At 32.3% G+C, this 16,243-nt stretch overlaps 1 protein-coding gene across 49 annotated transcripts in view; it reads left to right on the forward strand.

Moving 5' to 3' along the window:
- Positions 1–16,243, forward strand: part of RIMS1 (regulating synaptic membrane exocytosis 1) — a 739,353-nt gene that overhangs the window by 573,608 nt on the left and 149,502 nt on the right. For 20 of the 49 annotated variants that reach the window (XM_056818467.1, XM_056818473.1, XM_056818468.1 and 17 more), the window contains 2 exons: positions 1,460–1,531; positions 8,931–9,043. In XM_056818467.1, the coding sequence (XP_056674445.1) occupies positions 1,460–1,531; positions 8,931–9,043 (185 nt within the window). Of the gene's footprint in view, positions 1–1,459; positions 1,532–7,258; positions 7,442–8,930; positions 9,044–13,964; positions 13,995–14,336; positions 15,205–16,243 lie in introns of those variants that run through there. The other 29 variants (XM_056818463.1, XM_056818457.1, XM_056818461.1 and 26 more) reach the window with 4 other exon arrangements.

Here is a 16,243-nt window from a genome sequence, read left to right on the forward strand (position 1 = left end):
GTAGAAATATTATTTATGTAACAGAATTGCAAAAGATCAAATGATATCACTAAAGGACTTTGTGAAGGTCTATAAAAATGTGAGTTAATGTTATTTTGAAGGAAGTTTTATGATACAGCCAGGCAAAAGCAGAGTCAGATGTCCCCCTCCTCAGCTCCTCCAGTAATAATGAATTATCAGCAATGCATTAGCCTGGGCCTGCCCAGAGCAGCTAATCCCTCTCGGCAACCTACACTTTAGAGGCAAGTGGTCACCAATTTCAGGTACCAAATGTGTTTTCCTCTAGCATCTCATTCTACCATGGCTCCCTCCTCTTGGATAACAGGAAATAGCTGAGTACAGTGAAAGAATTACCTGTGCTGTGTTTGATGAATGAGGGCAGAAAGACTGTAGTATAGTAAGAAACAAGAGTAGAGCCCAGTTGGTAGGTCAGAATGTTCCCCAAACTGGGGCTGGGGGAAATGTGCTGAACAGTGTGCTGAAAAAGGGAGCAGAAATGGAATAAACCCTAGCATCCACAATATTGAAAAACAAACAAGAACTAAACATTAAATTAATCTTCATGTGTTTTTGTTTCATTTAATTGTTACTGTTTCAAATATGTTTACTAAATACATTTGCAAATATATGTGTGTATACACACACTCACATATTTATGAGTTCAGTTGGATCAAGGGCTAAGTAGCCTTTTGTGGTTAGGATTTGTCCACATTTGCAACCTAACCTAACCTACTATTTCTATTAAAAAAATGAATTTGTTTTTCTAAAATATGATCTATAAACTTTTGAGAAACAGAAATTCCTAAATTTTGGAGAACCTTTATACCAGTTCAAGGATCCTATGATATTTGATGGGGGTGGGGGGGACTCTCAGAAGAGCTATTTGATTGAATAAGCAACATAAGGAACATAGAGGACCGAAAGGGAAGCAAATACTACTAGATTTGAGAAGACATTGTATTTAACTCTGGTGGAGAATGTTTGACTTTTTTCCTTGTCCTTAATCCTTCTAAAATGTATTGATTTTCAGTGTAGATTTGGCTTATTAAAAGTGTAAATACATAAGCTCTATTCTCTCTACTGTCAATTGATGTATCAACCTTCACATCACATCATCATTATTTTCCCTAGCATTGCTTCTTCTCACCTCATTTTCTTGTCAATGGAAAAAGTAATGGTTATTCAGGAATCCAGGTTCAACTATTTTCCCATGAAGCTAAGAGGTAGAAATGAGCCCCTTTCCTGATTTAAGTTCCAGATGTTCCCATTTGACTGCTCTCCTCTTCCATATTTCCAATTTCTAAATGGTTTTTTAATTGGGAAACATTGATTCCAAAAAATATTTGCTGAGAAGAACTACACAGCATTTTCCATCTATGAGTCTCTTTTTATTATTTTATTATATGATTATAGCTTTATTTATCATATTTTCTGTACTTTTTAACATCTCATTTCACAGGCAATCTCGAAAGTCGGAAAGATCTAGCAACCAAAAACAGACTAGGAAAAGCAATGCATCTGATGCAGAAAGGTAGGCTTAGCTCTATGATAATGTTAATGTACATCCTTTATATATATATATAATAACACATATGTACATATTATATATATATATATATATCACTGGCTCTTCTTTGAACTTCAATGTGAAACTAATTTCATGAAATTACAGGTGATTATGGGACAATCACCATTATTATCTGAGCACATTCTCTTACATGAGGGTAAGAGGATGATAATACTTTAGTCACAGGACTCAGGGAGCCTAAATCTCACTTTCTAAATCTCACACTCACAATTGTTAATTTAATTTTTCATTAAAGTGACTTACAGCTGCTTTTTACCCATACATATAATTTCATAGTCCCTCAAACATTAGGATTCAGTTTCAGGTTATTGAGTTCAACACAAAAATTCAGTAGAGAATAGGGCCTAGACCTTTGCCTTAATTGAGAGTGGAAACTCCTGGGTGAAGAAACTTCATATACCAATGGTCTAGAGTTTATAGTCAGAGAATTGTCAAGAGCACTGAGAGACTAGGTGACTTGTCCATGGTAACACAACAACTATCTGTCAGAAGTGGGGCTTAAACCCAGGACCTTTTGGCAAGATTAATTCTCTATCCACTACACCACACTGTCTCACTAAAAGTGTGTTATTGTTGAATAAATTCCACATATTAACAAGTTAGTGATTTTAATTTTGATGTCAATATTTAGCAAGTGCCATTATTTTCCTAGGCTCCATGAAGAGGATCAGAGACTTAATTTGTATGATATTTTCCTAATGTCATTTCCACAGTACAACCATGAATTTAGAGAAATATAAGAACTGATCTGGCATCCCCAGTGCTTAGTAATCTGTTTAGCAAGTGGTAGAAGTTTCCTAAAGACTTGTTTTATTATTGGGTTAATGGATGCAAAAACTATAAAGTTATATAATTCAACTTTTACTTTACAGATGAGAAAAATGAGGCCAAAAAAAGTGATTTGTCTAATCTCAGAGATATCAGAGGCAGGAGTCCAATCCAGGCCTCTATACTCTATACTTAGTATTCTTTTCAGTGTGTCACACTTCCCATCATCCCAACATGGCTACTATATCAGAATTCAATATACAATTTTAATTAAAATGCAAAAGTGTGTGCAGTTGTTAAAAATGCTTCATTCTCTTTTTCAAACTCTATCTATACTTAGTGCCAAAAAGAAGATCCCATAATACATGTAATTGTGTATCTAAGAGAAAATTGCAAAACATTTGGATTGAGTATTTCTTCCCAAAATCATTAAATAAGAAAAAAAAAACCATGGAATCAGTGATATACCATATATTCTGTTAAGGTATTTGCATCTCAAAATGATATTTTTGGTGCTTTTTCTACAGAACACTAATGCCAGTAGCCTTCACTTGAATATACCAGGATTATAGTTTCCTTCACTTTCATATTTCTTTGTAAATCTCAAATATTTATTTTCACCAGCTTTTCTAATTAAAGCATGCCAAACCAGTGTTGTACCTAATCAGGATGAAGATAAAATAGTTTGGCAAAAATTAAATTTGTGGCTAAATTGTTAACTTTTTGTTAAAATTTGATGTTCTGTGAAGGCCTACCATATTTTTTCATTTATATCCCAAGCCTCTCAATCTTTTAGTTTCCAAAGGCTGAATTTTGCATAGGCTCTTGCCCTGGAACCAAAAAAAGAAAAAAATGGGCTCCATATTTAAGGATACTAAATTGAATGCACTCATTCTTGGTAACTGATACCATGTAAAAGCAAGTCCTTATTGTAAAGAAATTATAATCTTGTAGTAGACCCATCCAATTCATATATAGATAGTATCTTAAACAACTATGGAAAAAATAATCAACCAGCTGATTGTTTTGCCAAAGATTTAGTTTGATTTTCAATAATACTAAGTCAATTGGTATAAATATGGCCACAGAAAAATGAGTATATTATCTTCTTTATATTATACCATGCTACTGGTTTTTCCCAATGTATTACAGTTTTTTAATCCCAGAGAATAAACAAGACCTTGCTAATTATTTGTAGGATTTAGAGAAACAAACTAAACTGACCAAGTTCTTTAGATTTTCAAAGTAACTTATCTGTTCATATTTCTGGGACTGGGGACTATAATTATAACATTGTTACTGAGAAACAGTACCTTATTTCCATAGTTAAATTTCAAAATATGCCATTCCAAACATTTTTATTTTTCCAATTTTAAAACTGGCAGTGTTTCTCCCCCTGAGTGAGTTCTATACAAAAAAAAAATCCATAATTTTGTCCAAACGTGCGATTTCATCAGTGTACAGGACTCTCTTTGAGGAAGCCCCTTTACCAATGGAGATTAATCTCTACCATAATCAGTCTTAGTGAACTGACAAGAAAGCTGAGAGGCTCCTTGGCCAGTTTGAGTCAAAGGATAAATCTTAACCCATGTCTTTCTCACTCCAAGGCCAATCTTCTCTTCCCTATGGTACACTGCTTCTCACATGAAATAATAAAACAAAGTTCTTTTTTCTTCTTTTTTTCTTGTGAGCTAGTGTTTATTCACTTAACTTAGAGAAATATTTAATATAAATGGAAGCACACCACTTTGGAAGTGATCTAGAAACTACATAAAATATTTATTTGCTTTTCTTTTTTCTTACTAGACTTTTGGTACTCATCTACTCTGTCAATGTCCTAAATTCCCTGTCTCTCACCCACTCATCTTAAGAATTACACAACTTTTAACATTCCAACGTGCAGTTCAACCATAGGCCAAAAATTTTCTAATCACTGTTGCCTTAATTCATTTGCTGAGAAAGTCTTACTTAGATTTCTCATGTTTGTGTAATACTTTTGCTAATAAGATCTGAATGGCCTCCAGTGACTCTTTCTTCTTCAAGCAAAATAATTTGCAACAGGTAGTGTTTAAGTTTGCTTCTACTTTTCCTACCTGGCACTTGGTCAAAATAGTAGGTATGCCACTCATGCTGTTCCCATGAGTTTCCCTTCCAACTCAGATTAGACAGATAATAGTTTAACAGGTGTTTCTCTTCTCTAACAATTCTACATGACTTTAGGGTTACATTTCCCATGTATCTCATACTTTTGCTTGTGTTCCCTCATTCCTGTCTGGAGATTCATATACAGAGAGCAGAGTAGTTATCTTCTAAACTAAAGTCTATTTTGGAAGAGGAATTTCAGAAGGACACATTCAAACCAGAACACAGAAACAGTTTTCAGAGTTACATGTCAGTTTCCCATACACAAGTTTATTTACTTGCTTTTAGAGGTGTCCCATGTTTGTTATATACAAATAAAAACATAACCTTAAGAAAGGCAGAAGACTCCCAAAATATTTAAGGAAGAACAAATCAGTCTAAGTCAGAAAAAGACATTTAAAAATTTCTGTGATGCTTATGTACGTATGTATGTGTGTACATATGTATATATTTATTAGCTTTTCAAAATTTTTCTTTAATATTGAAAATTTCATTACATTAATTTTTAAAAATAAAAATGTAATAGTATGTAAGAATAATTTAATATATATTTATATAACTACAGTCCAGTTTTAAAAAATAGGATTCAACTTGTGCTCTTTGACTGATAATTATTAAAATTCATGAAATTAATCTACTTTGACCTAGACAGTTCTTGAAAACTCAAAGTTATAGTTGATTTGCTGAAGTGTATCTCTGAAGAGTTTCCACACTGAAAGTTCCTTATACAGATAAAATATAGATCCAAATCCTAAACTCCTTATCCCTTAAAAAAACACCAAAATCAATGAAGTTATCCATAGATGGCTTACATGTTGACATTTTGGCTATTTATTTCTGAATATTTAAGTAAAATGCACATTTTCTCCTGATTAACCCTATGTTGAAAATGTCATTGTTCTTTTGACTCAAAATTATAATTTTGACAATGAATTTCAGAAAACAATAGATAGATGTTATGAAACTTCACAAAAGAAAGGACCCTGTATCGCATCTTGTTCTTTATCAGTTAATTCATGATGTCAGCTTCTCTAAAACAGATTAGACTATACTATATGACTATTTTAGAGACTTTAGAATTTCATTTAGTTAAATGAATAGTATCTAATAAAGATTTCAGATGTAGGTCTGATTTTTCTCCTAGTAATTGAAATACTAGAAGGCTTCCACTGGTCTATGAAGATTTCTGGATTATGACTAAGATCTGTCAAAGCCCAAATCTCAAAGTGCTGGGTTTGGATTAGTATTTGTTAACTGCCTATATTATGCTGTCTTGGTTCCCCAAGCATGACATTGGCTTTTTTGTGAAATTAGATTTTTAATCAATGACAACTTAAGAAAATATGTCATTTCCAATGAAGAATTTAAGAAAAATTATCATTGTGAATGCATACTGAAAGCTTTACTCTGAGGAGTATAATTTATTTTAACCATATATATGCTAATTTACAATTACTAAGTGAATCTTTAGAATAATATCTTTAGAAATATGCCATGGTTCTTTAAAAAAAAAGATCTGACCTCACCTTTTCAGCCAATGAATAGTATAAAACATAATTAATTTAGGGAACATTTTTTGAAAAATGATCCATATAATTAAATTTTTGTTGTTCAGTTGTTTTAGTCATGTCTGCCTCTTCATGGCCCCAGTTGGGGTTTTCTTGGGAGAGACCCTGAAATATGGTCTTCCATTTCCTTCTCCAGTTCATTTTATAGATATGGAAACTAAGGCATAAAATTAATTAGGGGTATAAATTAGATGAAAGACCATGGCCTACTCTTAAACATCTTACAAATCACTATAAGTTGTATGCTCCTTTTATTCACACCAACTCATATGTTAGAAATTATATTTATAGCCAACTCTGGTTTTTTTCTGTTGATATTAAGAGAGAAGGAATACTAACTACAGTGCTAGTTTGTTTTATCAAGATTTCATTGTTAAAGGATTAATTCTCTAATCTGTATATGCTTAGTTTTACTTTTACATAAATAGTAAGTTATCCCACATTTTTTAAACCTTAAAGATTTAATAATGTACCAGTACCATTATAATTAATATTGGTTTAGAATGTCTTCTGTAATTGCCTTTGGATATGTATCAGTACTAGGGGTTGAGTAAAATTATTAGTAATGTGAAAAAACAAGACAATCTGTTATACCAGATGTAGGACCAGACATGGAGTTAGGAAATTCTGGGAACAAGTCTTGCCTCTGAATCATCCTAGCTTTTTGACCCTTGGCAAGTCACTAAACCTTTGAATTCTTCAGGTAACTCTCTAGGAATTTAAGTGACAGAGGATATGAAGATATGCCTTGATAGAGGAAATTCATCCATTCATCAGGAGTACCCTATTCTGTTATCATCCAGGCTCTTTCCTCTTTCTAGCTTGAAAATCATACTTTAAATCTTTCACACATTACATGTTGTCTATTCTTGAAACAAAATATTGGAAATATCCTTAAGTGGACTTTTCTAAAACAATCTAAAGTTCCTTTGGTTAGAAAAGGATTTTTTTTTAGTTAAAAGGAATTCAATTAATCACTTTAAAATGTACTCAACATGAACATTCTCAGTGCTAGTTTGCTCCTTTGTACTTATTTGCACACCAGTGTCCAGCAGTCACATGATAAAGTTTTGCTTGGTTCTGAGCATCACAATTTCATAAATTTAATAAAGATTTCCTTGGGCAAATGGGTGGTGGGAAAGAAAATGTGAACATGTTGACTGAAAAATTTTTTCTGACCCTAATGTTTTAGGGTTCTCCCACAACATCTATCTAGAAGGGGACACCCTACCCCAAGAACAACTGATCAGCCAGTCATTAGGGGAAAACATCCCTCTCGCTCAAGGTCGAGTGAGCATTCTAGTATCAGAACAATGTGTTCTATACATCACCTTGCGCCAGGAGGGTCGGCACCAGCTTCTCCGCTTCTGACAAGGTTGCTATTCCATGTACAGCCCCACATTCATGTGCTGCCTCCCAGGTGTCAGTGTGGTGTTGTACCTTCCTGAACATTTGATGCTTTCACTCATTATGGCACTATACTTATGACTCCTTTCCTCATGACACTTATACACTTCTCCCACATCTTCTAAGACTTACATCTATTTTCTCTGTGCTGATAGAAATCTCTTTTGCCTACCCAAAACTACCATCAAGAATTTAATCTGGCTGTGTTACGTCCTTCCATCTGTCTGTGGCATATTCATATGAAATTATTTTTTAAATTGGGGAAAATTTATGTATAATCAATTACTTGGGATAAAAACTAATATCCCCTTTAGCATGTTCAAGAAATAGTATCCTTGCATTGCAATTCAGTTTGGATTATTTTAGTGATTCTTAGATAAAAATGCATGACTATAAATAAGAATATTTATAGTAAATCACAACTCTTGTTTTACAATTTCAATTATTCCCCCTATTCATTCTATGAAATAAATTGATATTTAAAGAAGCAGAATAGTAATATGGATAGAAAGTTGTCCTCAAAATCAAGAAGATCCAGTTTTATGTCTCATTTCTGATACATACTGACTGTGTGACCCTGGGCAAGTAACTTATCCTATCACTACCCCAGGCAATTCTCTATATTATAGAAAAGGTGCTTACCTGCAGCAACAGATAAAGAACTTGATCAGGCACTTCCCATAACAATGAGATTACAGTTCTCATCTTGTATTATCTATATATTTTTTAACTTTTACTCACTGTCCTGTGATATCTGTCCATAGTTGAAATACTATTTTAATTTATAAGATGTTTTAATATCCACAATTATAAATTTGAGGAAGCATAAGACAATGATGATCATATTATTAGATTTAATGTAGAGTCATTTAGAGGTAGTGTGAATAATTCTGAAAATATTATCATTGTTAGCCATAGTGATATAGATTATTTGCAAAAATTGACTTAATAAATAAATATCCAAATCCTTAAGCCTCCAGTTATATGTCTGGTTCAGCATTAGCAAGAATGGAAAATTCACAAAATAGTATACATATGATCAAAATAATTCAATTAGAAGTTACTCAGTTCAGAAGTCCAGTTAATCACTCAATCAAGTAGCATTTTTAAAATGCTTATTTTATGCCAGACACAGACTAAGCACTGAGGGTATAGACAAATGCAAAAGACAATCCCTGCTCTCAAAGAATTGAGTCTAATTCTACTAAGTTCAACTGAGGGACATATATATTCACAGTCCATTTCCATGCTCTCTTGATATTGCTTTTTTTTATCTGTCTAAAAATGTGCTTAGGCTTTGTTTTTTGTTTTTTGTTTTTTTTTTCCTTCCTTCAATGAGGATTAGACAAGCATTTTCATGTCTGGCTAAGATGAAAAAGCAAAAAAAAAAATCAAATCTGATCACTGCCTTGTATTTAAGTTGCATTGGTTTCCTTTCCCCCCCATTTCCCCTGCAGAATACACCAACAAGGAAGTCCAGGACAGTCTCCTCCTGCAGACACAGCCTTCAGTAATCGTAGGGGAAGACAGCTCCCACAGGTTCCAATAAGAAGCGGCAGTATAGAACAAGGTATCACCTAATGAATGAGCTATCATAGTAAATCAGTTTTGGGTTTCAGAGATAATCCCTTTTTCAGAATGTTATTCGTTTTTTAGCATAAAATAATTACTTTTGTGTGAATGGCAAAGAACTTGATTTATTTCAATTCTTGGATTGTCGATCTAAAGTACTATTTAAGTGATATAAACCCAGAAAAGGTACAATGTGAAAATGACAAAGAAAAAGCATAAATACTCTTGCACTTTATAATAGCTCTCTGGTATCAAAGGGGAAAAGTAGCTTAAAGAGAATTCTTGCACTAACTGCTTGTTTCCTACTCTGTTGACTCATCTGCCAGTAGTAATCCCTTCAACATTTCCTTAATGAGAATCATGATTTGCAAGTACTTGGATTCCAGTTACTAGAGTCAAATAACAGTCATGACTGAGCTTTGAATTCAATTTCAGAAATGCATATTACCTTATTATTTCCTAATGTGTACGATGTGTTTAATAACATATGTAATTTACTTTTAAATTGAAAATTGAAGTCAGAAAAATTATCCAAGTCAGATGGTTTGTTTGTTGAGTACTAGGTTGCTGGTTCCTGAAAAAAAATATATACATAGAAGCAATTACTCTTTTAAATGTATAAAGTTTGTTATTGTTATATAGTGATGAAAAATCTTGGAGAACTAGATGTCTTTTCTTGAATAGACAGAGTTTATAAATGTTTGATAAATAATTGATAAAACAGTTATTGGAAATCATACGTTTATAAATACAGCACTCCTAACAAAGTCAAAATAAATATGAGAGAAATTCTATATGGTAAATGTTAAAATGCTGCATGTCCCCCCCCCCAACAGTACCTACCATAGTTGAATTTCACTTTGTTTCTTATTCTATGTTTAGGAATTCTGTTCATTTAAATACTAACTATAGTGTGGTTACTAGAACTGATTATATATTATATTGAAATATGGCTGGACTTTTACATTAGAAATTTGAAAACTTTCAGTTTACTTGGTTCAGTCTCTGATCTGGCTAATGGCTTTGCTTGGTATATCACCTCTTCTTATATATTTTTAAATTTCCTTTCTATTTTCCTTCTGAATAATATGGTTTATTTTTCCCTTGAGCTATTTGGTAATCCATGAGAATAAAAATGCTTTACTTAAAGCATGAAAACACAGATATGCATTGAACTAGATAATTTTTTAAGAGTCTAATTCCAAACATAAAATCAAAGGTTTAATAGAAGGCCAAAACTGAATTTTCATATGGATGTCACAATACTTATAAGGAAGCATTATAGGGGAAGAGGAATGCTGGTTCTATAAAAATCTAAACTTTCATGTGTTGATGCATCATACTTTCAACTTATATATAAGGCAATTGTCTTTACAGAAGGGGTAATAAGGCCTCCTTTGGAAATGATTATGTTTGTGATAATTTGACTTTATTTTTGAAATAATCATTTTCTTTTTTATTCATCTCTTCATAGTTCTATCTAAAATCCATTGTTGGTTCCATTTGTTTTGGTACCATGTCAGAAGATTGTTCAATATTGATGAATATTTAGAGACTCAACCTTTAATAAAAGTAAAAGTCATTATTTTTATGTTTAAATTAAAAATAGGTATAGGCTTGATTTCCATATCTATTCATGTTTTCCTGTTGCACAATTCAAGATTGATATTAAATATTGATGCTTAGGTACCATCATGAGCTGTCAGCTATCTGGGTCCTAAATGACATTCTTATTAGAAATTCTTTGCATTTCCTCCACTTGTAAATCAAGCACTCTATGGGTTTCATAACAAATAAATGCATTGCATTTTGATTATATGTGATGATATATGATTGCTACTTTATTACCAGAAAAACCAAGAATTGATTCTACAGATTCAAGGGGGCTATATTTCAAATTTCTTTTAGTCACATTTTTGGCTTAAAACTGAATATTTGCTATTTCATTATATTAATATTCACAGATGTCTTGCAGAGAAATTCATCAATTTATCAGGTTTGCTCTGAGGGGAAGAAAGAGAATGACTGAGAATGAATTGTGTTTTTCCTCTAATATTTAGTTTTACACCCTTATTTTATTATAGTTATAACTTTTTTTGCTTGCCTAATGTTACTAGATACTTCTGTATTGGTACATTTCTTCAAGAGTCATAGAAATTTGCCTGTTCTTGAATTGCAACTGCTAAAAGTATATTGTGGTATCAGAGGTTTTTTTTTAAATCTGTAAGTCTAAATTTGTTCTCATTTTTGATATGTTGAAGATAAATACCTTGGATAACAGTGGTAGACAATGTCAAAGTTCTCAAAACAGTAAAACCCCAAGAATTGCTAGGATAAGGCAAAATTTACTTGGCATATATTCTTATGAGTACATTGTTGAATTAGTATTTAAAATATTTATTTTCTGTTTCTTGGTGATACATTTAAAAAGATCCCAAATAGTTGTTTTGCCTCACTCAATTATGTTTTGTCATAAGAATTTATTAAAGGATTTCAATTAATGAAAAAGATAGGATTTAAGTTGGTATAGTGACTATTATACTTTCTCGTGAGTCTAATTTATTCTAACAAGTTTGGTTTGTTTTCTGATATATATTTTTATGTATTATTTCTCCAAGGGAATAATACTACTTGAGTTTCCCTGGTTAGACTTAGTATGACATAGTGAAGAGAGAGCATGTTTTTACCTTGGTTTAAGTCCTACCTCTGACACATTTTAGCTGTGTGACCCTGAGCAAGTTACTTAATCTTTCAGTGGTCTAGACAACTCTGCAAAACTCTTCAAAGAAAGTGATGATCTCCATTGTTAGAAGGTTTTGTTTTGTTTTTCCCCTACATAGACATACACCATATCAATGAAATCATGAATCCATTACATTATTTGAGCTTCTTCTGTGCTATCTGTTTTACTTACTTTCTCACTTTCTCCTTCTCTACCTGCTCTCTCTCCCTTCCCACTTCTTCCCTCCCTCTTTGCTTCCTTCCTTCATTTATATAGTAGAATAATTTTATTTTACAACTGAACTTAGTTAAATTTTTCTTAAACACATTTTTCATAAAAGTCTTGGAGCAAATATAATAATACTCCTGATTTTGACTCCTTACCAAAGGAAAAAAAGTAATTTCATTTCTAAATTATTTCCTGCTATCCTCATGTACTATGTTGTTTCCAAATTTTCTTGATGTGGTAATTGGAACATTTGTCTATATGGCTATTTTTCTTGAGTGAGTCAAACCACTGTGTATTCTTTCTGGTACTTTAGAGTCAGTCTTCATTATTAGTGAGAGAAAACTGAATAATTGCTTTGAGAGAACACATTTAAGGGTCTTGTCCATAAAATTTGTTTTGTATACTTTTTTTAATCATTTGTTCAAATAGGAAACTAATGTACCTTATAGGATCTAATCCCTAACAGTTTGATTCAAAAGCTATTAATTAAATACCTATTATATGTAGAACAGAACATTAAATGACTGATTTATGCAACTTAGTTTCAAATTAAACTAGATTATTCAAAGAATTCAAAATTGAGAAAAACAATTAGACTGTTCCAGTGCTATCAAACATGCTGGTCACATGTAACCCATAACACTTCTGTGTGAGACCCAAATCGGTTTAAAATGGAATTGGGAAATAGTTTGAAAAATAAAGATACAAAAAACCATAGATAATATTGACACATGCATCCCACAGAGATCCTTATATGTTAGTGGCACCAGTTTTTATCTGTTTTTACAATACTGGTATTTATCATAATGAAAACTTAGAGTTGTAAAAAATAGATTTGAAAAGGTGAAGAGGAAGTATCCATGTAGTTTCTGGAAATTATATTAATTAAGTAAAGTATAGTTGAATTAGTAAATTGATATCACCTCAGTGAGGTTAGTTGGAGAAGATCCCCAAGGATTTAGGCATCTGCTGGTTTCACATTGACATTGCCATAATACAGAGGAGTGAATAGGATACTATAATACTTGGTTCATATAATAACATCTTGGATAATTTTATGAGACAGATAACAGAAAAATGTCTTTCATATCATGGTGAGATAATAGGGAAAATGGATGGCTATTCTAACCTAGAAGCCTGTACACACAAAATCTCTTCAGTTTCAAGATTCCAGTAGATCTGAACTAACAGTTCTGTTATCATTGTCACAGAATAGCTATGAAAATAAATATCCACTTTTGATGGACATACTGGTGAATCAAGCAGCAACTTCTTGATTTTTACTGTAAGCAGAAAAGCTGAATAAAACCCAGAATTTCACCATTTAATACATATTTAGGACTCTTTCTTCTTTGGAAACAATGTTAGGGAATATCTTTAATAATATAAGAATATTGCCACAGATGAAATAAAGAAAACAGTATTTCCTTAGCATATTCTGATGAGCTGTAGTGACATAGTATCTAAAATAGAAAAAAGGAATTGTTATTAACATGACCTGTAAATATGAATAAAATTATTGTACAAATAATCACCATGTTATAATAAGTGAACAAATATATTTCCCATGAAAAATCTAATATCACATTGCAAACAAATCTAGAGATCCTGGAAAATTATGAGGCTCCCAAAAAAGTGGAAGAGAGATATCATGAACTTTTTATTTTCAATTATCTATATTTTCTCTTCTTTTCTGTGGTTTCATTTGACATCTGAGGATTTTACTAAAGTCTATTTGAAGACAATAGAGATTCCATCATCCCTTCTTTGATTATTTTAGTACCATATTTGATTCTGCCTCAACTTTGGCATTTCATGGTTTGTCATTACAATTATCATATCACTTTTATACATTATATATATTTTTATTGTTCATGTCATTGTCTTATTACACATTTCCTTGTCTAACTATAAATTTGCTGATTTCTTTCTTTTGTTTCCATCATTATGTGCATTTAATTCATTGAAGAACAAGACAATTATAGCTCTTCCTCAAAAGGTAAATATTAATGTAACTTTTCTAACCCTTTGACATTGTTGCCTTTCCATTATAAAATGTAATAGGTATTTTACATAACTTTACTCTCTCAGATTTTAAAAAGTGAACATTTTCATGGGCAGAATAATTTAAAATGACAATTGACTCAGTTCATCATTGTTGCTTTCAAATATGAAATATGTAGAGAGCTAAAGTTTCTTTGAAAAGAATTGAATAGAATATTCATTGTTAATTGTCAGTGAATATAAGTATGTTAGATGAATTCTTGAAGAAAAATATTATTACTTAAAGAAATGAATATCCATGTTTTATAAAAGTATATTTATTCATACAAATAAAATAGAGAGCATTTCAGGGTAGCAAGAATCTCCTTATCAAAGTAAAAAAAATATCAAGACTGCTTCCTTTTGCCCTTTTGCTATTGCTGATCAAGAACTTGAGCCTCATCTTTTCTTCAAGAAGGATGTAATCACTTGGTCAGGTACAGAAGGGGGAGCAGAGAGTTGTCCTAGTTAATAATCCAGTTATGCTCCTAGGAAATTGTTAGGAAAATAAATGTTTCTAAGCCTAAATACAACCTATTTACAATCACTTCCTCCAAAGAAGTTGATTGGATTCAAATTATAGAAATCCCCCAAAAAGTAAACTACCAGACTATATTTGATCTCTTCTTTAATCTTGTTTGGGGTACATCCTATTTTCATATTATTTTCTTGATGCTCTAAGATGATGATACAAGGTTCTTTCACTATTCTGGCATATGTTTATGCTTTTCCAATATAAACAGAAGAGTCAAGTGTTTTGGTAAGGATTTTCAAAGTGTGAAAATTGCAACCTACCATTTTATAATTCTCATTCCACAAAAAGGACAGTTGCAAATTTTCAGAAATGCTGCAATAGCTAAAATGAGGAAAATATTGGTGCTTGTTATGGAGCCATCTAATCAGTACAAAGAACTCCAGATATGCCAGTATTATGAATACATTGCTGTCCTTATTTGAATGCTTTAAATTCTGTTTCACCATACTTCTTATCATCCTGGTTTTAAATGTATCATGAGATGACATGTGTTCTTTTTATTCCCATGGTTTTGCACTGCTTTCTGTGCATTCTGCTATTGCCATTAAAGTACATGCTACATGGCTACATGGAAGGAACACACGTCCTTTGGGTTCAGAAGGATTAAAATGAGGCCCAATGCAACTGAAAGGTATAGCGTCCTTTAATTACAGTTAATTGATGAAATTTACTAGAGCAATGCTTAAATTTAATAGTTCACTTCAGAATTCCACAGAGCAACTTTAAAAAAAGATAAGATTCTATGTATAAAGTAACAGAATCGAATTACTCTTACAAATAAATCTATCACCTACCTAAAATTTATGGTTGGAAATGGAAAAAAATTAAATGCTCAGATAAGTAGTATGGGAGAAAAAGGCTGAATTTTAAGTCAAATAACCCGGGGAAATTGTTACCTGTATGGTCTTGGGCAAATTAATTCACCTCTATAGACCTCAGTTTTAATACATCAAAAAACCAGGGGATTAAACTAAATCTCATAGGTTCCTTTGAACCATGAACCCCTATGAGTCAGTTTTGAGGTCCAAATTGACTTAGAATAGGAAAAGGTTTTCTTTAGTCCTGAAATTCCTAGTGAAGAGATAAATTCCCTTCTGGGACACATGCTACACCTTCAGAACTAAACTAAGCATAGAGAAATCTTCCTGATTGTTTCAGTTTGATATAGTTAATTTATGGTCAAGACTCTGGAGTAAGGGTCCTTTGTGACTCCTGCATGCTGTCTGGCAAAGCATTTCTCCAGGGTCTGCATTTCCCAGCATTTCCTGGGGAGGAAGTAGGATAATCATAAAGCCATTGCCTACAACACCCACCTCAGCCTTAGTACCATAAAGAATCCCAGACTTATGCCTTAAAGAAAGCCCACAAAGACTTTCTGAATAATGGTCACTGCCACTCAATTTACAATAACCTGACTGAAAATTGTAATGGTAACTATTGTTGAGAAAATGTTGTTCCCATTTGATGAAATATATGCAAGGTAGATAGATGAATGTGGTCTGTCACATTCTGGAGATGGGAGAAGTAGGAGGAAGAACTAACATTTCCCATATCTGTTTCCCTTTAACATCCTCTTGTATAACAACATCAAGGGTTAATAGACCAAGATTCTGATAGCAAGGGCCTCTCAAGTCATCAACTAAGAACCATTTTTTAATCTCCATAACCCT

Source organism: Monodelphis domestica, chromosome 2 (assembly GCF_027887165.1).
Source record: "Monodelphis domestica isolate mMonDom1 chromosome 2, mMonDom1.pri, whole genome shotgun sequence".
Lineage (NCBI taxonomy): Eukaryota > Metazoa > Chordata > Mammalia > Didelphimorphia > Didelphidae > Monodelphis > Monodelphis domestica.